General features: G+C 40.3%; 3 protein-coding genes across 5 annotated transcripts; all 3 read right to left on the minus strand.

Annotated features, from left to right (window-relative positions):
- Positions 1-6,249: 6,249 nt before the first annotated feature.
- Positions 6,250-8,881, minus strand: LOC116262945 (uncharacterized). 3 transcript variants are annotated; one of them, XM_031642490.2, is made up of 6 exons: positions 8,618-8,881; positions 8,457-8,524; positions 8,204-8,284; positions 7,772-7,964; positions 6,706-6,973; positions 6,250-6,620 (listed from the first exon to the last, which is right to left on the minus strand). In XM_031642490.2, the coding sequence occupies exons 2-6, from the start codon at positions 8,500-8,502 to the stop codon at positions 6,414-6,416; spliced, it is 795 nt and encodes a 264-aa protein (XP_031498350.1). In that variant the 5' UTR covers positions 8,503-8,524; positions 8,618-8,881; the 3' UTR covers positions 6,250-6,413. The 3 variants fall into 3 exon arrangements, with proteins under 3 accessions (XP_031498350.1, XP_031498349.1, XP_031498351.1); XM_031642489.2 differs by having other exon boundaries at positions 6,251-6,620; positions 8,457-8,496; positions 8,685-8,881; XM_031642491.1 differs by having other exon boundaries at positions 6,385-6,588; positions 8,457-8,496; positions 8,685-8,881.
- A 1,598-nt stretch (positions 8,882-10,479) lies between these two features.
- On the minus strand, positions 10,480-14,979 carry LOC116261726 (peroxisomal adenine nucleotide carrier 1-like). The gene is made up of 5 exons (XM_031640546.2): positions 14,512-14,979; positions 12,741-12,972; positions 12,406-12,552; positions 11,206-11,372; positions 10,480-11,129 (listed from the first exon to the last, which is right to left on the minus strand). Exons 1-5 carry the CDS (start codon positions 14,652-14,654, stop codon positions 10,853-10,855), a joined length of 966 nt encoding a protein of 321 aa, XP_031496406.1. The 5' UTR covers positions 14,655-14,979; the 3' UTR covers positions 10,480-10,852.
- Positions 14,980-18,089: 3,110 nt separating this feature from the next.
- On the minus strand, positions 18,090-23,059 carry LOC116263052 (GTP-binding protein SAR1A-like). The gene is made up of 4 exons (XM_031642630.2): positions 22,907-23,059; positions 22,406-22,764; positions 22,034-22,165; positions 18,090-18,686 (listed from the first exon to the last, which is right to left on the minus strand). The coding sequence occupies exons 2-4, from the start codon at positions 22,532-22,534 to the stop codon at positions 18,366-18,368; spliced, it is 582 nt and encodes a 193-aa protein (XP_031498490.1). The 5' UTR covers positions 22,535-22,764; positions 22,907-23,059; the 3' UTR covers positions 18,090-18,365.
- Between the last annotated feature and the right edge of the window lie 1,037 nt (positions 23,060-24,096).

The following is a 24,096-nucleotide window of genomic DNA, read 5'->3' on the forward strand; positions in this document are numbered from 1 at the left end:
AGGTTTTATGGAGACTGAGTTTTCTTCGATGGCATCCAAACAATACAAAAACCTAATTTTGGAGGCAAAACCAGACTTTGTTGTAATTTTGAAGTATCACCCAAACACCCCCTTAAGAATTTCCGAGTTTCCAAACCAGATCCGATTGCATGCCTTGAAATTACCAAAAACCGACAACCCTCAACTATTGGGATTAAAATTTAACAAAAAAAAAAAAGGAAAACCTTTTTCAATGAAAGCCATATATACCTATCAACAAAAATGTGGTTCTTTTATTATTTACAATATCAAAAAAAATAATACCTATAAAAATTGAATTGACGGCTCAACTTTCACCAACCAATGCCTGGAGTTACATTCCACCCATCGAGGCCTTGCCATACCAAATCCACGGCGTACCAATTGGTTGCACGGAGGTTCACGTATCTTTGGACCGACCCGGACCCACGTTGGGTGCCGTGCGTACTGGGACCAAAACCGGGTCCGGAAAACGGTGGACTGGGGAGATGGGGGGACCCGGTGCCAGATGTGATCCGTTCACACCATAAATGCAAGCACAGGGCGTGGGGGGAAGCGGAGCGGACCGCCCTCCGTGGCATGGACCCGATCTGCCCCCCCACACCACAAAGTACATTACGTAACGATCTTGTCCATATCCGTAATCAATTCCACCAGCCTCTTTGATTGGACCCCGACATCAAAAACAGTCCACATTTTAACAACCTTTTTTACGTGATGAGCTACTTGCTTTTCACGCGGTTTGGGTCCGAATACAAATTAAGCAAAACTTAAATAATATATCGAAATCTGATTTATAAATTCACATTATGAATCCACTCTTACCCTCAGATTTGATGTGACTTTTAAATGAACACCCGAATCTGAATCGCAATATGATAGTATTTTAAATATAGTTTTTTTTTTTTAAATGTACGAATATTGAATATTGGACATTTATTTGAAACCGAAACTGAATCTTGGTATTTATTTAAAACCAAATCCCATCGCATTTTAGAAGTAGTTTGGCCGGACGTCGGATTCGTTGACATCTCTATCTACACCTACGGCACGCACCAGTGAAGTGTTGATGGCATACCTTCTTTTCTCTTTTCGGGTTTATTATCTCAAACTTATCATTTAAATCTGATCGGATTCTAGAACGATTCCGGATTCCAATTCGGCCCATTTCCTGAACCTTTCCCGACCCAATTTCAGCAACGTTGGTTAAAGAACTCGGATCCGGAGAGATCGAAAATGAGATCCAGATCCAACTCAAACACTGAACCGGAATTCGGGCACGAGAGATTTTTCCGACCGCTTGGGAATGTGGATCTCCCACGTTTCACGCGTAGGCTATTCGACCCGAAGACCGTTGAAGTCGATGCGTGGGCTTCCTGTCCATCAGGTGACGATTTTGCCCTTCACGCTTTCGGGCAGTTCCAAATTGGGTCGGGTTGTAAACGAGAGCAGATTAGGGGGCTCATCTCGTAATTGAGTAAGCCGACACAGATACCCGAACTGCCTCCGGGGCTTCCTTATAAATTCGTCGCCCCCTCGCGTTTCAGGCAGCGTGGGGCAACGGAAGAATTCCTCTCTTTTCACTCTTTCTGTTCTGCCCTTTCCCGGGAATTCCATATCGTCCGATTTTCCCCAAACCCAGGATTTCGCTCTGCGATCGTCTTAGCTCAAAAGCATGGGAAACTACTTCTCCTGCATCTCCATCTGTAACTCTCAGGTCGTCACGATCGCCGACCTCGACGGAAACATTCACGAGTTCCGATCTCCGCGGCTCGTCGCCGAGCTCATGATCGAGTTCCCCGGCCGGATCGTCGCGCCGGCCTGCGGACTGCAGAGTCACCGCCGGGTCCAGACGATGCGCGCGGACGACGAGACGAAGATCGGCCACTTCTACGTCCTCTTTCCGATGGACAGAATGAAATCCAGAGTCTCCGACGAAGAGATATCCGTGATCGCCGCCTCGTGCCTCCCCGGGAAGAAAACCGCCGGAGCAAGAGTCTTTCCGGAAGCCGCCGGGAAGAAAATTAACGCGGTCTCTCCGCAACTGAGGTTGGAAGAGGTCGCGTCGCCGGCGGCGGGTTTGAGGTTGCCTAATCAACGGCGGTGGCGGCCGGAGCTTCAGAGCATCAACGAGCTCCAGTGCACAGCATAAAGCCTAAAGTCAAATATATTTTCATCCTTTTCTCTCCCAAAAAAAAAAAAAAATTACCTCCGGGTTTTCACTTTGAACCCCGAAATATGATGGCGCGGAACTCCGATCCGAAGCCGAAGTTAGTGTACTTTTTAACTGTGAATGATCTCCTTAAAGAAGAAGTAGTTGCAATTCGCTTGTTCAACGACTCAAAGTCCAATCACCGGAAAAAATAATCGCAACGACGCGGTCCACTCCTTGTAGATGCTCTTAACAAGCAGCACACACTGACCTGCGGCCGGTCGGTAGCAACTGAAAACCGACTTTCATAAGGCAAGCTGGAGTCGGGCAACTACCAGAATTTTGCCAACTGGACGCAATTCTCAGCTGATATTTCGCTTTATATATGTATATACGTGCGTTTGTGTCATGTTCAATACTATACCATTAAAAAATAGAAAAAAAAAATGAAAAAGCTGCCTAACTTTTTGGCAAACGACAAATTACTGCCTAATTGTTGTGTCTCAATAGCAGGCATTTAACTTTTCTAGGAAATTTTCCTTTTATAAGCTTTAGGGGTTGGGGACGGATGCAATACGGTTGAAGATGTAGAAAGGGGGAAGGGACGAACAGAAGGAGGTGGCATATTAGTAGGCGGGGAAACTGTTGAGTATTTACTATTTAGTAAGTAAGATTGAAAGAGAGAAGCTCTTGACTTGACTCGCTCGTTGCAATTTTGTATGATGGTGAAAACAGAACAGCAGGGGACGACGTTCACGTGTTGTGTCGCGTGAAATGGAAGTGAGAAGAGAAGGCATATGGTTGCCTTTCCCCTCGAGGTCTAAAGTCCAACGTTCCAAGTGAGCGCCCACATCTGCGATAAGGCTGAAGTAGTTAATGGCAAAATTTTCTAACTAAGTCGAGTGCCGTGTTGGAGTTTTAGATTTGTTAAACGACTAGAACAAGACATGGTAGTATACATTTTCCATTCCAACAACATAAAGCAGTCAACATATGGGTTTTCAAATCGTCACGTCCAGTTTTCAAATTATTTGGCTTTCTCCGTCCGCCAGTTTACAGAGCAAGCCAGTCAGACTGAGTTCAGAATCTTTTAACTCAAAAAGGCTCATCTCAAGCGTTGATCTCTTGACGCGCTTCAACTTCAAACCAAATCCCCTTAATAATGGTCCAAGACTCCAAGTTATGAGTCATCGAGATTTTCTCTGTGCTTAATCGGCTTCCTTAATTCCCGTTTGTAAGGGCATTCGCATAGTTTTGAGTTACGAAGGGGATGGCTTCTTGTATTCTTTGATTCTTCTGTGAGAGTAGAGGTAGCAAAACCTTGTTTCTAAACCGTGTAAAATCTTTTTATCTTCTTCTTCCTTCTGTTTTTCGGTTTATTCTCTCGGTGTAACGAGAGAGAGAGAGAGACTCGTTTCTAACAAATTCCCATGAATCCGGGGAGCACCATTTCCCAAGTTCATGGTCAATTTGACCTGTATTTGCTTTCACCACTGCCTCTTCGGAGTACCTCCTCCCACCCCTACTCACTGGCAGTATTTGGTAGATGTATATGCAGTGGCAGAAACAGGTGCGGGCTGATGTGGGCAATTGCCCACACTAGTCAACAAAAATTGCACTATTTACACGTTAAGAACTTGTCATTTTTATTTATTTATATATGAGTGCGCTCCTTCAAGCTAAAGATGTATACCATTAGTACCCAGAAATTTCTACCAAGGCCACTATGTGTATATGATGATCGTAATCCAACAACCTTAACTCATTGAAACACCAAAATGTCCAGCTTTGCTCTCGATTGAAGAACGCTAGACTCCAAATCCTTAAAATAAAATATTCTAAAGAGAAAGTTGTGAAGTTAACTCAGTAATCTCAGCTAGCACAGAAGAATTGCTACAGAGAAGCACCTTGTCATTTATCTTTTAGCAAAAGAATTTCCAAAATCAGTTGTTCCAACATACATATAATACAAGGGAGGCGGAGGGAGAGGAAGAGAGAGAGCAACGTTCAACAATCATCTTTCAAGAATCATCCTGACCTTCACGATCGCCCCAAGGCTCTTTACCTAATTATGCAAAGGATTAGGGCAGGAGGGTACTGACCTCTTGCTCTCTCTGAAACTTCCACCAAATTTAGCGGCCCTCCTCCAAGTGCGGACCTCCTCCAACTTCCCCACCACCTCCTCCTCATAACGACTCGGTACATCACCAACCACCAAGTCTCTGCCTTTTGCCACTGCAATACTCAGTATCATCAGAAAGCACAAACCCAGTTTCTTCTTCGAGGATGCCACGATGCCCATCTCTCTGATTCCCACAGAGGCCAAGGACAAAGCTATACAGAAGAAGAAGAAGAAGAAAGAAGAAGCAGAAGCAGCCGGTCTAATTTGTGCGGAAGTAAAAGCTATTCATCATTATAATGGATCAATGGGTTCACGGAATTGATCTTTAATTTCCTGTATTAAAGAGAACAAAATGATGGGGAGGGAGACAAACGCGTAATGGTTGCAGGTATACGGGGGGATGGAGGTCCTTAAATATCAGATCTTTTCAAACTCGAGGCTTTCAAGAGTTGGCTTCCAACGTGAAGACAGCAGCGTTCTACAGTCTCTGTTAATAATTGCCTTTCCAATCACAGCCCTCGTATTTTGTTTCATCATACTGATAGAAGACCTCGGGTGACATATGATATGACAGGTGACCAATCTTTTCGTGTACCCAAGACGCCATGGACATACCCAACAACCCGAATCAATGCTGACCGCCCTTTCTCGCACTCGACGTTTGTATTACCGGTGAAATCGCATCTCGTTCTGCCATATTTGACTGCGTCTGCAGAAAATGGCGTCATCAATAAAATGCAGGAGAGTGAAGACCATGAATGTCAAATTAAAGAACGGGGTAGGATGCACTCTTAGCAACTCTAGATCAACTCTCAAACTAAGCTTCAGGAAAAGAGACTTTGTTGGGTGTCAAAGCTTCAAGGGCGTTAGCATAGTGAGACGGCTCTAAATTGTTAAGACAGATGAATGCAACTCGAGTTTTATGAGCATCAATTCTCTACACAAAGTCCAAGCATCTAGATCTTGAGGACTACTGGCCAGGGCACTTTGTCAGCCAACCAAGTCTTTCAGTTTCAACCCAAGTGCAATTATGCAATGTGATAAATTGAAATTTCTTACACGAAACACAGGTAGCCAATTTTTTTCTGTCAAAAGCTATTATCTGAACGGAATCTCCACCGCGAGAGAAAGTTCCTTACAGTCCCTTGATAGTATCTTTTTGCTGCATAAATAGAATAAAGATTTAAAACTCAATCAGGTTGGAAATTCTTTGGTTTATAATTTTTATTTACAAATCAAATAAAGGAGATCCAACTTCCGGTTTTCTGTCGTTTCTGTGAGGAACATCAAATTTATGTTCATATATATGTTGTTCGGCGAAGTGCTGATCAACGATGAGTGGCAAGTGAGGTTTTAAACATGAGCGGTTCAATTTATCAACCGCTGTATTTTATTGGCTTATTATATCTTTGTTTCATCAACAGGGAAAAGAAACAGACGTGCTGTGAAATAATTAATGCTACTACTGCTTGCATTAATTTTCTTTGCGCAGGAAATGTGATAAATCAAGACGAGCTCTTTTTTCCACAAAGGAAAAGTCGATGAACTATATGAAGGGACATATTACACTATTACAGAAGTTCTCTTAATATGCAGGAGAAGTTTATATCTCCTTATTACCGCTACTGAAAACCAGCTTCTCTATTCTATACAAGACAAAGAAGCCGTGGGGACACCTTCCTCCGGGTCTCCTGCAAGATTTCTTTTTTTATATATACAATAATACGGAAGACCTAAATTTGTCTTCGCAGCACACCCCTCAATCATTAAGGGAAGTCCACCCCTTGCTCTGTCTTTTCTCCAACATACGGTGCCCTCCATTTTCATGGCCGTGTTTTTTACCTAATTACTTGTTCATTTGTTTTCTAGTTGCTTCTCTAGCCTCATTTTATTAAGATTGTGATACTCCTTTGAAGAAGGACGAGTAATGGTAAAAGATCGTTAGTGAATACAAGGAGAAAAAATAGCAACAATGTGAATAGTAAATTTTAGAAGAATGAAGTTACATGGGTAAAAAATTAAAAACAGCAGCAGATCTACGTTTCAGAATTGAGGAAACATGAAGAACCATCATCGGAAAACCTTCTTTCTTTCCTCCAATTCCACTACCACCTACTCATATCACACTGTCATCGTGAACAAGTAGAGCTTTAAGACAGCTGCAAGGCCCAGCTGCAACAGAAAGATGCCAGCAACAATAAGGAACCATCTTTCACCTGCGGATTTAATGTGCGTCCGAAGATTAAGAGCTACAAAGCTTGCTGACATGAACCCTGCACCACCTGCTATCAACCACCTAAAAATTTCGATGGGTATGATCGATAAACACTGCAGATGGAAGACACAGCAAGCTGAGAAACACAAGCCTAGATCGTACAAATACACACACAAGTCCGGACAGCAAGTAACTTACAGAGGCAGGGATGAATACAAACAATGAATATCCATATAAGCACCACAGCTGAACGAGTCCAGAAGGAACAGAGAAGTACTTGAGAATAAGGTATAAGCCGACAGGGACAACACCAACATAGCCATAGAACAACCCTGCTGACCATGTGACCAGATGTATATCATAATTCCACTCCTTTTTGTCCAGCTTGTGCGCTACATATGTAACAAACGTCCCTATAGCTGCTGCAACAAATATCAGGGTGCTGCAGATCCAGAAAGGGCCGTACCTAAGTAGCAAGATATTAGAGATCATGAACCCATCCTTTCATTATCAGGATCAAAGGTATTCTGTACAGATAGAATAGAATGAATTAGGGCAGGTGAATGAGTTGTGCAGAATGAATCGACGACTAGGTGCCTGTCCCATGTTTCATCGTCTTCAGAACACTTAATGCTCTCTTTCATATGCGCGCGCACACAAACACACATATAGACACAGAGAGGGTTAAGCCCGAGATAGAAATTTGAGCAATCAAAGCTCATAGCACTCAAGCTAAGCCATATTTCTATTCATAGAAAATTACAGCAGGCAACTTGTAGAATAGCAGACGTATCTTTTCTTAAAGCCGTCCATCTATAGGTTTATTTTCTCAACTTTCCTCTTCTAGAATCAGTAAGAGTGCTGTTTGCATGCGCCAACCTTTCTAAGGTGTATATACAATGCATTCCCAGTTCCCACGCAACTTTGCATCAAAGTGACGATACCTGTCCAATGAAATCATACACTGTGGGAAGAGAAGGGTTGAAGAGTCAAATTGAAGTTCATTTGTTTAGTCCGAGCATAAAAACCAGGGTCCACTATACGTCTGACTACACATGATGCAACAGAAGCACGAGATCTTTGTCCTTCTGAAATGAACCCTCTTAAGTTACAGACATAAGTAATACAGAATACCATATGCAAAACAGGACGGTACTTTTAGCAGAAAGTGTTCAAACAAAATGAGGTAGAAGACGACCACGATCAAATGCATCTAACTTACTTGAAAAGAAAGAAAAAAACAGCAAGAAAAGAGAACCCTCACAGATCAGGATTGTTTGCTGTCTTCTCTGAAAAATCTCCCTTGAACGGAAACAGGGAATCCCTGATCCTTTCCAATACATCCGATGTGTCGACATCGAAGTACGGCTTGTAAGATGATACAGTGAAGAACTGGAACCAGCCGGCCTGCTGAGTCTCACCACTGCCACTACCTGGAGCTGGCTTCGAAAACGTATCTAGCAACAACCAAAATCCATTACCAGTTATAGTTTTCTTCACAAATTCAAGATCCCTACATTTTTGATACAATGCACAACCACAGACAAAAGATACGAATCAACAAGTCTCACATCCAGAAAGTGCTTTTTATTGAGAAAACCCAGATAAGGCTAAAAGAGGGACCATCCATTGGTCCCACTGTCCTTATCCAGAATGAATTTGTGGTCGACCAAATTACTCCCAGACTTATTCTTACCGTCGGCGTCATGGGGAGGTTTGTACGTTGCAGAAATCTTTCCTTGGTCTCCAGAAGGGGGAAATGTCTGAAGGTTGGAAGCTGCGAGTGGAAATCAAAAAAACCAACAAAATCGTGACAAATGAAATCAGAAAAAAAAAACAAAAAAGAAAAGAAAACGAAGGTGCATGGAAGAAAACTTCAAAAAACGAATCTCCCCATGATAAGAAGGTATCTAGCTCGCATAAGAATTGAGAGGGAGGAAAAAGAAAACCTGGGAACTTCAAATTAACATGGTCGGGTCCTGTAACAGCCTGCATCTCAACAGAAAGGGAATAACGTCTAAGCTAAGAAACTCGAGTTAGTACCAACAAAGATCCATAACCACGAAGGTAACGAAACCAAAAAAAAAAAATGCAGAAATTCTTGTGTAACTGAAAAATCTCGTCAGGCGAACGCCGACAAGCGAGGGAGGGAGGGAGAAAGAGAGAGAGGTTGATACAGGCACTGATCCGGAGACCCTCTGACCGTCGAGACTCGTGTACCCTCCAGACATCATGCTCTAAATCTTACAGAATTCTCTCTCTCGCCAAGTCAGCTCCCCTGTTTCTGCGAGGAAATGCCAGAGGGGAAGAAGAACAAGAGGAGAGGAAAGGACTCCTCGTTCGGACCCTCACCTCGCCGGAGCCCCGAACTCATGTCTCTGGTCGGTTGGGGTCGCACTAGATTTGTGGGGTCAGGCCTAGCAACAAAACTGACGATGACGACCGAGTCCCACCTAGACATGGATCGGATCCACTGGTTTGGGTTTGACCCGGACGTAGCCATAACTAACCTAATCATGGAGTTTGGATACGAGTTAACACAGATGGATCCAAGTCCACGATCGATTTCGACCCAGTTGGCCAACCTAAGTTAAAACTAGAATGCCGGAACAAAATCTTTTGCAATTTGAAAATATAATGCATAGATCAATACTTCCTCCAAAGACAGGACCAACGCAGCCTATCAACCTCAAAATAAAATGAACTTGGGAATATGCAGCTAACATAAGAAACAAGATAATAATCGAAATGTGATAATATTAAAAAAAAGGACAAGAAAGAGGACCGAGGACAATAAAATCTTAGGCATCAAAATTAAGTACTTCAAAATTCCTACATCTACATATTCTAATATCAATAAAAAGCCAATGCCCTTTCAATGTTAAACAATTGAATGCATTACCAGAATAAACGCCAAATAAATGTGTTCACATATTTTCTTTGTTCAAAGATTGGGAAAAAAAATCTATTAGGCAAACAAAGCAGTGAAAACCCACGTTCATTCTCTTGTAAGAGAAAAAAACACAATCCACGAGGTTTTGCACTACTGGGTGTGACAAAGTCTCTTAGCATGGTGTAGCTTCCGTTTTATATCCAAACTAAAAAAATACAGTTGAAAAAATTGCCAAAAAAAATTCTATCAATGTTCTATGGTGTTTCCATGGTTGCCCCTAGAGCCACCAATAGCTTGCCTTCTTGAACGAGTTATCTGCGAATTCAACCGGATCCTCACAAAGACAACACCATGAGAAAGCTCAGGCAAGCAAAAGAAGAGTTGCAGCGCTGAGGCTTGCTTGCTAGTCCTAGTCCCCTCTTCATTGGCACCCCACATTTCCCTCTTACCATCTGTAGTGTGAAATTTGTAAGCGAAAACATATTTAAGTGAGATGTTATCGTGTTATAGTTTCTTACAATCCACAAAAATTTGCACGGAGAAACAATAAAGTGTTCAAAACGGTACATCGATTCATAATATTTAATGCCTCAATTACGACGCGGTTCGTGGATTGGGATCACTCTACACATAGAATGACACGTTGAATGTTGCATGTGGAATGGCAATATTAAAGAAGCGGTTGGTATCAAGCATATATGCATGTTCCGTACATATGTATCCCCATAGAAACTGCGTAGGTTCTTCAAATATTCCGAAGTAGTTGATACGTCCTCTGGCTGTTGCTAAATAAATTTTTGTTCCCAATACCTGATAATTGCGCCAATAATTATGAACGAGGCTTCCATGGTTTTCGTGTTGAAAAGGGAAAATAGACTGGAGTAAGACCCAATTTATATCAGGTTCGAGCATATTCTATTGGTATACAGCATGATTTGTTGAACAATTATGAGCGTAAGCTGTTGATTTCATTACCTTGAAACATTAAACGGTATCATGTAATAAACATTATTATACCAACATGGCAAAAAGATCAGTCATTCTTAAAAAAATTAAAAACAGATAATGTTAGCACAGTGGAAAATGCAATTCAGTTTTTTTCTCTCCATATATATATATGAGACAATGCCCACAGCTACATTGCACCTTAGTCTAACGACAAAGAGGCTCCCTTTTCATTTATCAAGGAACTTGCCCAACGTGGGAACCTTCACCAAGATAAAAGAATTAAGCTGATGAAATAGACAAGGTTATTGCCAAGTACCTCTTACCTAGCCAACACTGGCAGTGTCATTTATGCCAGTGGTTTCATTCTCACGGATTGGTCACTAGAGCAGAAGAAGCGACTAAATTTACATGCACATCACCCCAAAGGCTCTTTATTGCCTGCCCCACCACCTCTGATAAGGGCTACATGAAAGGCAAAGCTCTGTCTTACACATGAACGATCTTTCAAACACTCTTCACCCTCTTCCTAACAACAAAGAGATACCTGCGCAAAGCAAGCATCAGAACCCATGTCGTTTTTGAAATCTTCTCCTTGATCATTAGTAGCAAGGCTGAGCTCAGGACAGTCTTTAGAATCTGAGCTTCCAGTCCTTTGTAGAAGCCTAGTGGCCCTTCCTTTCTCCAAATAGTACATAATGTATCTCTGATACTTTTGGACTTGGCTTTATCACGTTCATTTGTTTCTTTTTTTGGATCAGAAGCCTGGATCATAACCTTACACCTGACAAGAAAAATCCCTGGCTATCAATCTCCGGTACGATGGCATTACCATTGATAGACAATGACCAGAGAATTACCTTATGGCTGGATAAGTCACGAATGTGGCAATGCTCTTTGAAAGTGCACCAAGTACAAAAGCTGAAAATGCAGACAAAGCTTGTGGAGAGGGAGTTTCTGCAGTCAAGCCTGTTAATTTTTTTTGCCTCTTCAACATTCGTTGCTTCAGTTGATCAAAGACGGTATACTGCATTCAGAGTTGAAAATAAAACTTTTTGTCATTGGAAGACCATCTGTACAATTTAGTAATACAAGTAATGGCAGAGCTTGGCCTTCTAACAACCTTGACATTGTCCTTTTGTTCTTAGACCTGTTCATTTTGACATTTTAGTTTGTATAATTAAAGAAATATTGATAAGCATGCTTATGCATAATTAATAAAATTATAAAATGTTCTCACAGAAGAAAAGGCCATTCAACCAAATGGATATTGTGCCATGCTTTTAAAGTTTCATCTTATTTAGAGTATACTTGAAAAAGTGCTTCCCCACTTTGTGACCAGGAGCAGAAAGGAAGGAGATGAATGCAAGCTAGCTTAGAGGAAAACATATTCTAAACAGAAAACAGACATGGTGACACACTGCAAGATCCATATATGAAATTCATAAAAAGCGTCTTCAGCTTTGGTTCTGAATCTCTGATCAACAGCCCATGATTAGACAGACCTTAGAATCAAATTCTGTTATAAGAAAACATAAACAGTTTATCCATCTGCCTCTGTTTCTGTTTAACAGGAAAACTAGTGACACTTCTTTCATCTGGCTTATGCAAGGTAGGCTAGTCCCTGGACAAGAATGATCCAGTATGAAATATGACAAATGATCCACTTCTAAATATGAAAACTGTGGTGCAGGTCAGACTAAAAGCACCAGATCACGTTGGAACTGCATAAAGGTTAAATTGTAAATCTGATTCATAATTTCATGATGAGCAGCACCTGAGTGCAATGGAATATCCCTTGTAGAGTAAATGTACCAGGAGACATATGATCCCCACAATGCACATATACGTGCCAGAAAGCAATTAGAAGCTAAAGTTTATCTCTTAAATGTATTTAAATGTAACAGGGACACCACATTTTTTAGAAGACAAATTTTGCTCCAATACCCTATCATGCACCTCCGTCGTGAAACAATGATATAACAAATTACATACTCCAGTTAATTTTCAAATGAAGCCAATAAGAGAAAAAAAAAATCACTGTATGTATGAATAATTACCTGAATAGAAGGGTTTGAGGTAAGCAGAAGAGATATGCCAAGTCCATCAAACGCCTCACTCCAGGATCCTTGTGTAAGAGTTGCCCAAAGGCCCTTTGATTTCCCAAATTCACTAGTTTGCATGCGAGATGCTGCTGTATCTAACGGCTAATAGTTGGACAAAGAGAAAAGCATAAAAAGACTATCAGAGATTGCTGAAATACCAGAACGATAGCCGAAATTGAGAGCTATAGGCTTCAGCCTGCTTCAATGGATCAGGTACAAAAAGTAGGTAAAGAAAAGAAACAAAAAGGAACTCTCACTAAAATATTTTCATACAGCTAATGATACAGCACCTGAGTAATTATTGCAGTGCAGGCACCAGCCGCTGCAGCAACAATCAAGTTTGCTTTTGTGCCAATTGTTTTCGTGTGACTCCTGCTCAAATAGAGCCTTTTGAAGTAACTGTAACCATAAAAATAAATAAACTGTGCTACAAACGACTGCAGATTCTTTGTACTCAATCCCTGATACAAGGAAAGAACTTGGCGAGTCGAAATAGCTTCCCACAAGACATCTAAAAGGTTCCTGCATTATTTCAGTCCAACCAAAAAAAAGTCAGTCAACCAAAAAAGGCATATTTTACCTGAACAAACTAAAGAGGAACACTTCTGGGAAATTTGAAAACAGGGATTCCCTTTGTTGATATATCAACTAAAATGCCTGATGAATTGCACTAGAAGAAGGGTTGCAGATGCTCTAATAAACTTCTTATAGGATACTTAGCGGATATGATCAGACCTTGCAATATTATTACAAATATTTATGTGTTTTACTAAAGTCAAAGTGTAAATGTGGTCATGTTGGGTGAACTAGCAGCATTCATGAGGTGTCTAATACTGTGCAAGCTACTTTTCTCACACTACCACTGCTGAGACAGATATACATTACGTAAAGGAATGTGGAACCTTTTAGAATCAATTTTCTGTATTCAAGTTTCCATAAATGTCAAAATTTCTTCAGTGCAATCAGGCGTATCCTAGGCATATAAAAACATCTTTATTCAAGACCCTTTGTTAATCTTCTCAGATACTTTTGCACAATTAAAGGTTCTTGTGATTTCTTTCAAATAAGCAGGGGTCTCTCCAATGATGGGTCATGTTAGAACATAATTATACAACTATGTCATTGCTATAGTGTGATCTGCATCACTTGTTTATAGAAGGAAACCAGGAAAAATACGGTTCATTTGCTTCAAGGTGTAGAATGGCCTACTTCTCGCTGCAACATGTCAAGGATAAGATGAGAACATAAATTTTCGGTGCCTTTTTTTTTTCTTTTTTGCACATGCATGAAAGTGCGCAGTATTGTTTGAAAAATCCAAAATACGGAAAAGAGTTACAAAGATTGCAGGACATTTCTGAAGCACAAAGATTTATCTCAAATTTAGTGCAGGCTCAACAACGTTTTTAGTTTGACCATGCATGATATGGAACATACGGATCAGGATACTGAAATAAGTAAAGCAGAGGTCAGTTATTAGATGGCCGAATAGGTAAAAAGTTCTGCCACATACATTATTAACTACTAAAATCCGTTCGAACAAGTTATATGTGACCTCGACGAATCTCAATTAGATTATTCTCTTTCACCCTACTGCCAAACAACATCCCATTTACCACAATCCTCCGCAAACTGATAATCACACAACATTCTCCACCACCAAACTCTACCCAGTAAAGAGAGAAAAAAATCAAGAAAATCAAGCATGGCGGCGGAGTTCATAGCATCACTAGAAAAGAAAATAAAGCAAGAAAACCGTAGCATTAAGAAGCAAAATCAAGAAGATGCGAAAACAAGGACAGAGATCTGGATCAAACGCCAAAGTTAATGCCACGATCAAACAAAAAACCGCAAGTTCCATGATGTTGGCAAAAGGTAAAAAGCATGACAATACACGCCATACACGCACAAAAGTAAGTTATCAGTTATCATAGTTCAAACCACAAACGTAATTAGAGCGAACCACCAACTAGCAAACGGGAGAGAGAGAGAGAGAGAGAGAGAGAGAGAGAGAGAGAGAGAGAGAGAGAGAGAGAGAGAGAGAGAGAGAAGAAAGAGAGGGACCTGTATTTCTGTGATCCGGCGGCTCGAACCTCTGCCTGGTACTTGGTTTTGCATGTATCAAGAGGGTAGAGGAGGGTGGTGCTGACGATGGACCCCACCGCACCGGAGGTGGCCTCTACCAGAGACTCCAGATCGATCTCCATGACGACAGAGGACGAAAGAAGATTGATCTTCTCCAACAGAACCAACTCACCGTACAATGGAAACAGAGAACCCCCAACAATATCAAACCATCGACGGAAGGATCACGGGCGAGGAAAACAAGAAGACCAAGAACAGGAACAAGAGGAGGAGAGAACCACAGACAGGGAAGAGAAGACCAAGCAGACAAAGGAAGAAGAAGAACAAGAGAAGCTGTCACACGACACAAAGGCAGAGAGAGAGAGAAGATCTCCCCTCCCTCTCTCGCACTTTTCCTTTAAAACTAAGTCCGCCGGCAGGACGCTGAATCAGGCAGCCTCCTTGGTTAACCATGAATATTAACAAACCCCCTGCTTATCAACCATTTACATCCCCGCCACTCAACCTGCCAACGCCAATATTGCTCGAAGCAATACGTTCTCACAGTGCTCAGTAGTTGGGTCACCTACGAATGTTGACCGTTGAATTTCAATTGAGTCAGCTGACCGTAGTTTTGGATGGGTCGGAGGATTATTCATCGCTCGTTCTCTTTCTTCTTTTCTTTCTCTTTGTTTTTAAAATCTAGAGTTGCGTAACATTAAGCGGTGAGATTTTTAGGTGCTTGACTTCTATGTAAGATGCTACCTCTTTTTATGATCTAAGAACATAACCCCACAAGTCTGACTCTAAGAATTGAGTGTATTGGTGAATGGGATCGAAGTTGGATACATGAAGCAGTGAACACACACACGCAGGGCAGTGAGCCACCGAATGGAGGAAGAACTGCTCATGTTTTGGCCTCTAACGTCCACGTGCATCTGCAGGGTGGGCGGGCAGCAAGGACCGTCCATCCGCGCCTCAAAACTACGCTTCCTTGGCATTAGCCCTGGCCCCATGTAAGATTTTTTATAATTGTTGTGAATCCAGTTGTACAAATAGATTCGTCGTGTTCAAAGGTATATGATCAAAAGATTAAAATTAAGAAAGTTTGTGAAATCACATCCTATAAAAGTCTAAGAAATAAAGTTGTCAGAGTGTGTTCCCGTCCCTGGTTTATTCAAAAATAAATTAATTAAGGTAGCGTTTGAACACCTGGTATTAAATACCCGAGCATCAAAATGATGGGTATTTAGTACCGGGTACTAGAACAAAAGTTTCACCTTTCATATACTCCATGCTGTTTGAATTGAATGACTAGAAGTTTTGTTTCAGGTATTTTAATTCTATGTTTGTGTATGGATGGAACTACAATTCCACCTATTTGAAGGCAACCACTGAAACTAAAATGTTTATGACGATTGACGTCCAATGAGATAGGTTATTTCTACATTGCATGAAAAAAAAAAATGAATGACCCAGATGCCTCTGTTTTTCGACTGATCACCCCAGCCTCAGCCACAATGTTTCAACTATGAACTCCTAAAAGTCAGGTATGCTTCTTGTTCTTCTCTGCCACATCGTTGTACATGTTGGGGTTAAAAGAACCCATGAGAGATAGATGGAAGTTCGCATTACATTCACTCCTCTAGATGATCAAATGTTGCTCAACCAGCAACACGTACCAGTAGAAGGCCCCAAAGAAGAGATTCAAAACCACCAATACCGAAGATTCTCAATACGCTGAGTCATGTGGTTCTTTCCTGCAATACTGAAGATTCTCAAGAACTGTTAAAGGATGTTGTTTCTGTTTGAGAAGGCATAACAGGGACCGGTGGCCATGGTTTAGTCACGGTTCCATGCATAGCTGTTTTGAACATCCATTAGATGTTAAGATGCCTAAATAAAATTCATCGCCTGGTGCCCTTCTGCAGTAACAATTGGAATGTTTCATTTAGCCTATACAATGCAGGACGGTTCTAGTGGTTTGTATGATCATCAGCTCGCCAATCCAAAAATACAGACATGGGAAGAATAAAGTCATGGAAAGGAGGAAGACGAAGGGAGGGCATAGCTAATGTTTGGTGCTTCGTCCCCTCGTCTTCTACTCAGAGGAAGGTAAGCTGTAGGAAGAGAGATACTTCGTCTTCTACCAGACGTCTGTTCCACTGCTGCGGTGAGGAATGAGGATGCTGCCGCGGCTGAGAAGAGAAAACGAGCGGCTGTGAAGAGGAAACGAGAAAGGGGAGAACGACTGCCCAACCGATGAAATGTTAACGGTCAATAAGATTTAGCCGGCATTTAAGTTCCACCAGTTTAGGTGGAACTTAAACGCTGGTATTAAAATTTAATGTCTATACCAAAACTCCCGAGACTATTGTTATACACTTAAACGCTGGTATTAAAATTTAATGTCTATACCAAAACTCCCGAGACGATTGTTATACGTTTGATTGGTGCTGAAATTGTTTTGGACAACTCCCGAGACTATTGTTATACGTTTGATTGGTGCTAATATAACCAACTTCGGTTGAACAAGGTGGATTCGAAACATTAAATGAATGTCACATAGTTAAAAGTCTTCTTCTAATACTTGTGAATTCGTTTCATTTGATGGATCCTAATTAATATTAAGACAAAAGCAAGCACTTTACAGAAAGATAAGTATTTATGCATTATTTTCTCAAAAACAAAGTTTCCAAGTTTATCCCAATTCATTTTCCTTTCAATGTCTTCATGGCACTCTCTCTCTCTCTCCCTCTCTCTCTCTCTCTCTCTACGGAAAAAATGAAACGCCAGTAGAAGCCAACGTGATGCACATAATTAAGAATTTTTCTTTTCAATTTATCCGTAAACTAGCATTTCTTTGTTTTTTGACAGCATATCTTGGTATGAAGCGCTACAGAAATGAAATAAATAAAAAACACAGATAGCTTCTTCGGAGACAGCAAAACAAATTGGAAGGGTACATAATAAACACAAACCTTTGTAATTACTTAGTAAAGTTTAAAGGAATGATGCCATATCTACTATTACTTTTTTGAAAGTTAAGTAAAATAAACAAGATTAACTAATTCTTGATTAGCTAATTCTTAGCATCAATAAATATGAAATATGGGAGTGCACTTGATTCACAGAACATTTTCCTTCTACACTCGGATGAAGAATGTGATTTTATTCTTCCCATCAACCATCTTCGTGGTGAATGAAGCTTTATGTATGAAGGTGAACAGAACAAAACGTCCAGCTCCTTTTACCATAGAGAAATTATCCAGGATAGAGACACCAAGGATAACCTCTCCAGGCGTCAAGTGCGCTCCAGGGTTGCAAAATCACACGCACACCAGACAAGTTATGAAACCAAAAGTTGTATGAGATGCAGACACATAATGATCCAACCTCATGCTCAGATTGCAAGTCAGCAAAAGAAAACAACTGAACTCGGAAACAATAGCATCTGTTTTCCATAAAAAAATTATAATCAACCGATGGTCACTTGCAACCTGAAACAACTTCTATTAAGATACAGAAAGGAATTCAAACTATAATAGCGACATGAAGACAATAGCGACCGAGGACCATAAAGAAAGCTATAATCGATGATCAAGCATCTACAGCAGCCAGTGGCCAAAAAAAATTCCAGAGAACAGATCAGGAAGGCAAAACCGGATTAAAATTACACCTTCACTTTACACATGGACTGAACACTGTAATTGGTCCTTGACACTCGGGCACAACCTGGCCTAAAAAGTGCAGAAAGGGAAGATTAAAATAAGTGTCCAAAAAACACTAGGCAATAACAAAGTGTGCCACAGCCACAGGTACGATGACTTTTTCCTTTTACGACGTGGTGTCATCTACTTAATGTATTGAGACATCCACTTGAAACCATCACCGTAGCCCATCTTACGGACTATGCTGCACATGAAGACCTCCAGTGGCCTAACATTTGAATCAGTCAAGCTCACCTTCCCCTTCCCCGTGGTGAAGTTGCTCAACCCAAGATGGTAACGAAGTTCCTCCTCCGATGCTGCATATGGGATGTCGATCTTGTTACCCAACACAAGAAATGGAACTGCCGTCAATGCATCATCTGAAAGAAGTGCATCAAGCTCCTTCTTTGACTCTGCAAACCGCTCTTTATCAGCTGCATCGACAAGATATACTACAGCATCCACCTGGGCAATGTTTTAGAAATTTTAGAAAAATATGAAGATCTCCACATTTGAAATGTTAATGTCCCGCACATACTCATGAATATAGCAGAAGCATGCACCCTTTCAGGGTGAAGACTTTTAAATTTAAAATGAAGATATGAAATGGTCCATAGCACATGAACTAAGACCTGTCCATTAATTACAGAAGGTGAAACAGTCGGTAAACAGATTGGAAATAAAGGACCACCATTCGGCAGCTTCTACATTTCCTGATGCTTGCCCACAGATAAGACTCCAATAGTTGAACATCTATTAAGAGATAGCAAGCCAAGCACACACAAAAGCACTTGTGACCATTCACAGGTTCCAATACGAAACTTCCACAAAGAAGCACCTCTATAATTTGAACCATCTATGAATGGAAAGGGGGGAAAAATCCCACTAGGCCGTAACCATTTATAGGGTCATTAATTTGCACAGTTAAAGAGTCCAAGCGAAAAGGTTGAACCATCCAAATTTTAGAATAGCTCCAATCAACAACTGGAGGAGAACAGTTTTTACTGTGCTAATTATTTACCAGCAACTGCTTGTGTTTCTTAGTAGAAGCAATACTTGAAATCAATGTTGTAAGAGGCGTATCATAACGTGTATCGTAACATGTATCGGTCGGGCCGATCTATACACTATATCGTAATACGTAACGTAAACGTAGCGTAAATTAATTTTTAATTCATAAAAAATTTAAAAAATTAGAAAAAATCGGTAAAATCAGGGAAAACAAAAAAGAAATTGAAAAAAACGTGTTCTGTATAAAAAAACTCATCACATCATTCATAAGCCATTATATATTAATAACACATTTAGAAATGACAAAATAAATTCATAATAACATAATAAACATCCATCACAACTTTAAAGTTTAATAAAGTGTTTCAGATTACATTACAAGTTTACAACAAATAATATATTATGATTATCACATAAATGGACCATGAGTAAACCTTCTTATCCACAAGCGAGTTCTCCTCTAAATCAACGATTTATCACATAAATGGACCGATTTTTGTAGAACTAGTAAAACTTTCCCCTCTCACAACTTTCAGACATGTTTAGAAAGAGGGAGAGAGGTTCTTTTGTAAAAAAACCACAAAAAATCATTTTATCCCTATATCGTACGATATAGGGGTGTATGGGGCGTATCGTATGATACGGCCCCCATATCGCACGACACAGCCAATATGCCTACGATACACAAGCGTATCATGTATCGTAGGCATATCGTATAGGTTTTTCATGTGTCGCACGATACGTGCAGATAACACTACTTGAAATGCCATATGGAAGGACAACCATTAAACAAGTAAAACAGCGAAAGCACATTCATTCAAAGTTCAAACACTGTAATTTAGCCCTCATTCCCTGTAAACCATATTAGATCCCTCCCTGAATAAGACATACGACAAAGGCATTTTGAGCACCAATCCACAAACCAATAGACATGAGGGGCAGAACCACCCTCCTATTTTATTCCATAAAAATATTAAATAGTAAGTATGAAGCAGGGAGAGCAAAGCCAATTGAAATCTGGCAGACAAGAAATAGATGAAACAGAACACAAGAAGAAACAAAAACTGATGCAAATAATTGTTAGATAACTAAGACTCGTACCATGCTCCAAACTATAAAATTCTCATAATATCAAGCCAGCAAAACTCTTTCTGGATTTTCAACTAAACATACAAAGTAAGTTATCAAAACCAGACGTCAGAAACAGGCCATTCAAGTTCCCCAAAAAAGAGTAATCAAAACTAGCCGGTCTGACTTAGTTCAAGTCAATGGACTAAAAATAAATAAATACATATATTTATAATGGAAAATACAAAAAAAAATGCAGTTACAAGCAAACAGATATGGGCAATGAGTAAAAGTGTACAACCAATAATTATTTTTTAATGCACAAACCAGTCACAACTCACAACTAGATTTACATATTTGATCAATTTCCTTGCAGAAGTAACCATACAGATGTCATCTTCATAAACAAAAGATTATCAATCCTCATAAAAATATATATCTATAAATTTAGCTTTTAACATGTATATATGTGTGTGGATCATATACATATATACATATATATAAATATATATATATATATACTCTCTCTCTCTCTCTCTCTCTCTCTCTCTCTCTCCCCCAGACCACTTAAGATAAAGAATTAAAGCACTCTTTTGTGCAAAGCAACCTTATAGATGTGATCCTTAAGAGTTATTTGACAATAAAAATATATTAAGCCAATCAATTTTTTAGTTTAAATTAATGTCTCCATCAAAAGTTTAAGAGTAGAATTTTTTTTTTTTCATGAAAACAACTTAAATTAAAGCATACTTGAAAACACATCAGTATGTATAAACATATGCTCATATTTTGTTTAAAATACACTTTGACAAGAATTTAAGTGGTTTGGGACATGCCTATCCTAAAGAACGCACATATATGTTTATTGGACAAGGGATTAGTTGCCTGACAAATCTAACCAACTAGTCACTGGTTTGAAACACTGACCGGTCGATAACCAACTAAACTGATTAGTCAGACCAGTCTGGATTTTCACAACTAAGCATAGAAGACCATCTCCCCTACCCAATCGATTAGCTTCGACCAATTTAACCATTTATATGTCCACCTTAAAGCAATTAAAAAGTCTCTATTTAAAAAAAGCTGATGGCAGTTGCCTAATGATGCTAACTTTTAAGATTTTCTTTATACATAATACCAGAAACTTGCACTGAGTGCCAAATATTCCTTGCAAAAGAATTATGAGATCCAAACTTAGAAAATTGCAACACTTCATATTCCGGAAGTCGGCACATGAAATGAACCTTCTCTGATGAAGACCTTTTGACAAATATCAATCAAAATATAAAAATCAAGAAACAGGTAGGGGATCTGCTCCAAAAGGAAAGAGCAAAGCATTATGATTGCAGAAGCAATATCCAAAAAACGAAACGTAGGTATTGCAAAACAGTCCCTTGTCCGAAAGCATCAAATAGTTCTTTAAAAAAAAAAAAACATGGATATAAAATGAATTGAGATTTTCAAATATTTCAATAACATGCAACTAATTAAGCCACTCCATCAGGCAAACTTAAATGATCCTTAGCGAAACCAAAGAAGAATCTTGTATGTACCTAGTCGACAATAATTTCAAACGGATCATATAAGAAAATAAGTAACACTGATGGAGACCTTTTTCTTTACATTAGAACGTAGAAAAATATTATCTGTACAGTGAACGAAAAGATTGACAATTGCCATGTTGAAGGTAAACGACAGTTGCATATAGGAATCCAAAACACACACACACACACCTTTGCGTAATAATCCTTCCAAACTCGGCGAGCAATCTGATGTCCTCCAAGATCAAAAGCCTTGAACTTGATCTTGCCAATGCTCAGCTCCTCCGATGTTGGATACTGAGTAGGTTGATGCTGTACTAGTCTCTGAAATAGCAGAAGACACAAAGCCCAGTTCATGCAACAATAAAAGGACAACAAAAAAACAAAGGAAAGATGGCAATAAAAAAATAAAATACTCATTCCTTCACCATGTCACCCAAAAATATTGAATGTAAAGCAGAAGCTCGACTAAAGATCATTGGACTTCACATATCCAGAGATACTAAAGTCGCGGAAAACCTCAAACCGAAAACAGAAACGCATGAAATCGCAACAACCCCTCACCTCATCCTTCAACATATGAAGAAGCGTCGTCTTCCCGGCGTTATCCAACCCCAGGAAAAGAATCTTCGCCTCCTTCTGCCACAGCCCCAGCGAGGCAAGAACCCCGTAGAACCAATCGATTAGAAACATCTTCAACCCCTTGGAAATCTAGGCTTCCCTTCCAAGAACCCGGCGATCTGCAAGATCCACGGGCACCCGGACCAAAGGCCACCAGAATCCGGCAAGAAAAGGCAACAGATCCGAAGACGGACGAACAGATCTCGAGCAGAACCGAGACGCAGGAAGAGGGAGAGAGAGAAGAGAGAAGGACGTGATGCCCTAATCCTTCCCCTCTGCGCTCCGCGTAATTCAGAGACGATCTGAAGCCAAAGAAAAAGAGAAAAAAATAGAAAATTACAGGAACGAAAAAACCGGGTTACGCCTGTGGGACTGCTTCGGCGATGGATGGAGCCCCCAGAAAGGAGAGGAGAGAGATAGAGAGAGAGAGAGAGAACGGCCTACCTGGCGATGAGCGCACGAGAGGAGAGAGAGGAGGGAGGGCAATGCGTCCGTGGTTTTGCCTCATTTTAAGGAGGGGCAAAGTAGCAACCCGTTAAATTCCATATCTAGATCTAAATCCAAATCCAGAACCAATCACAAATTATAGTTTCCCTATTTATCGAGATTTCTGTCGTAAGTTGGACAATTAAAAGTGGAACAACATATGGTGACTGAACAAGATATCCTCACGTCAGAGTCGGTGGCTGGATTCGAGCGGTAATGCTGTAATATTCCGATCAAAAGAGCCTTAATTTTATTGCTGCCCCGAGCGAGAGACCGTGATTAGCAAATAGGGCAATTTTTTGGTCCCTCGGGGGAAACCCGCTGGAGCGTTGGCTCGTCCAATGGGAATGCGGGGATGACGACTTCGGGACGTGATCTGACGGCTGTGAACGCAGAGTACAGCGATGAACGGTGGGAAAGCGTGACAGCTCGGCCGCGTGTATACCCAGCTGGAATTATGAAATAATAGCATCTTAAAACTGAACAAATTTTTTCGGATTACCAAATTGCACCGAGGCTTTCCTGAAAATTGCTTCTGGTGGGCTTTTTGTTGTTGTCGTCGTATGCTTTTTGGCCTTTTATGGAGGGAAGGGAAGGCTGCGAGTGTGACATGTGGATTGTGGACCTCCCTCTCATGGCGGTTCAATAGAGAACGTAATCTCGCGGTTTCAGATCCAGAGTTTTACAAGATCCAAACTATGCAAAACTCATATTTGCTGATAGCATTTTTGATATAATGTAAGAGTATGTATTAAATCAAATTTTAAGTGTTGAATGGAACAATCTGGCTCACTCCTACATCAATTTTGAGGTTTGAGGTTTAAATCTCGTGATCGCTAAGCAAGCGATCAAACGATAAGGGTGATGGACATAGGAAAGAGGCAATGGCATCTCTTCCGGATGGTGGAGATGAACCGCTCACCTTGAAAAATAAAATAATATAATTAACATATAATAAATTAAATTATTAGAGAAACTAACATGTAGATAAAATACAACCACTTACACAAGTCCACACCTAACTCCCCCTCTGGTAGACCATTGTTTTTATTTACATGTAATTGATATCATTATGTCAGCAATAGGTGTTTGGTGTGATATTTATTTCAAGATGGCAAGTGGTAGGTGCCACACGTGGAAATTGGGGG

The sequence above is a fragment of the Nymphaea colorata genome, chromosome 10 (assembly GCF_008831285.2).
Source record: "Nymphaea colorata isolate Beijing-Zhang1983 chromosome 10, ASM883128v2, whole genome shotgun sequence".
Taxonomy (NCBI): domain Eukaryota; kingdom Viridiplantae; phylum Streptophyta; class Magnoliopsida; order Nymphaeales; family Nymphaeaceae; genus Nymphaea; species Nymphaea colorata.

Excerpts from the sequence above, each read along its gene's own strand:
- LOC116261726 (XM_031640546.2), bottom strand. The coding sequence starts at position 14,654 with ATGGAGATCGATCTGGAGTCTCTGGTAGAGGCCACCTCCGGTGCGGTG. Across the intron at positions 12,973-14,511 it reads GCCGGATCACAGAAATACAG|GAACCTTTTAGATGTCTTGT; the intron begins GTCCCTCTCTTT and ends GAAATAATGCAG. Across the intron at positions 12,553-12,740 it reads GCACTGCAATAATTACTCAG|CCGTTAGATACAGCAGCATC; the intron begins GTGCTGTATCAT and ends TCCAACTATTAG.
- LOC116262945 (XM_031642489.2), bottom strand. The coding sequence starts at position 8,741 with ATGATGTCTGGAGGGTACACGAGTCTCGACGGTCAGAGGGTCTCCGGA. Across the intron at positions 8,285-8,456 it reads TGTTAATTTGAAGTTCCCAG|CTTCCAACCTTCAGACATTT; the intron begins GTTTTCTTTTTC and ends TTCCACTCGCAG. Across the intron at positions 6,974-7,771 it reads ACAGCAAACAATCCTGATCT|GTACGGCCCTTTCTGGATCT; the intron begins GTGAGGGTTCTC and ends CTTGCTACTTAG.
- LOC116263052 (XM_031642630.2), bottom strand. The coding sequence starts at position 22,534 with ATGTTTCTAATCGATTGGTTCTACGGGGTTCTTGCCTCGCTGGGGCTG. Across the intron at positions 22,166-22,405 it reads TTCATATGTTGAAGGATGAG|AGACTAGTACAGCATCAACC; the intron begins GTGAGGGGTTGT and ends CTGCTATTTCAG. Across the intron at positions 18,687-22,033 it reads GGAAGGATTATTACGCAAAG|GTGGATGCTGTAGTATATCT; the intron begins GTGTGTGTGTGT and ends AACATTGCCCAG.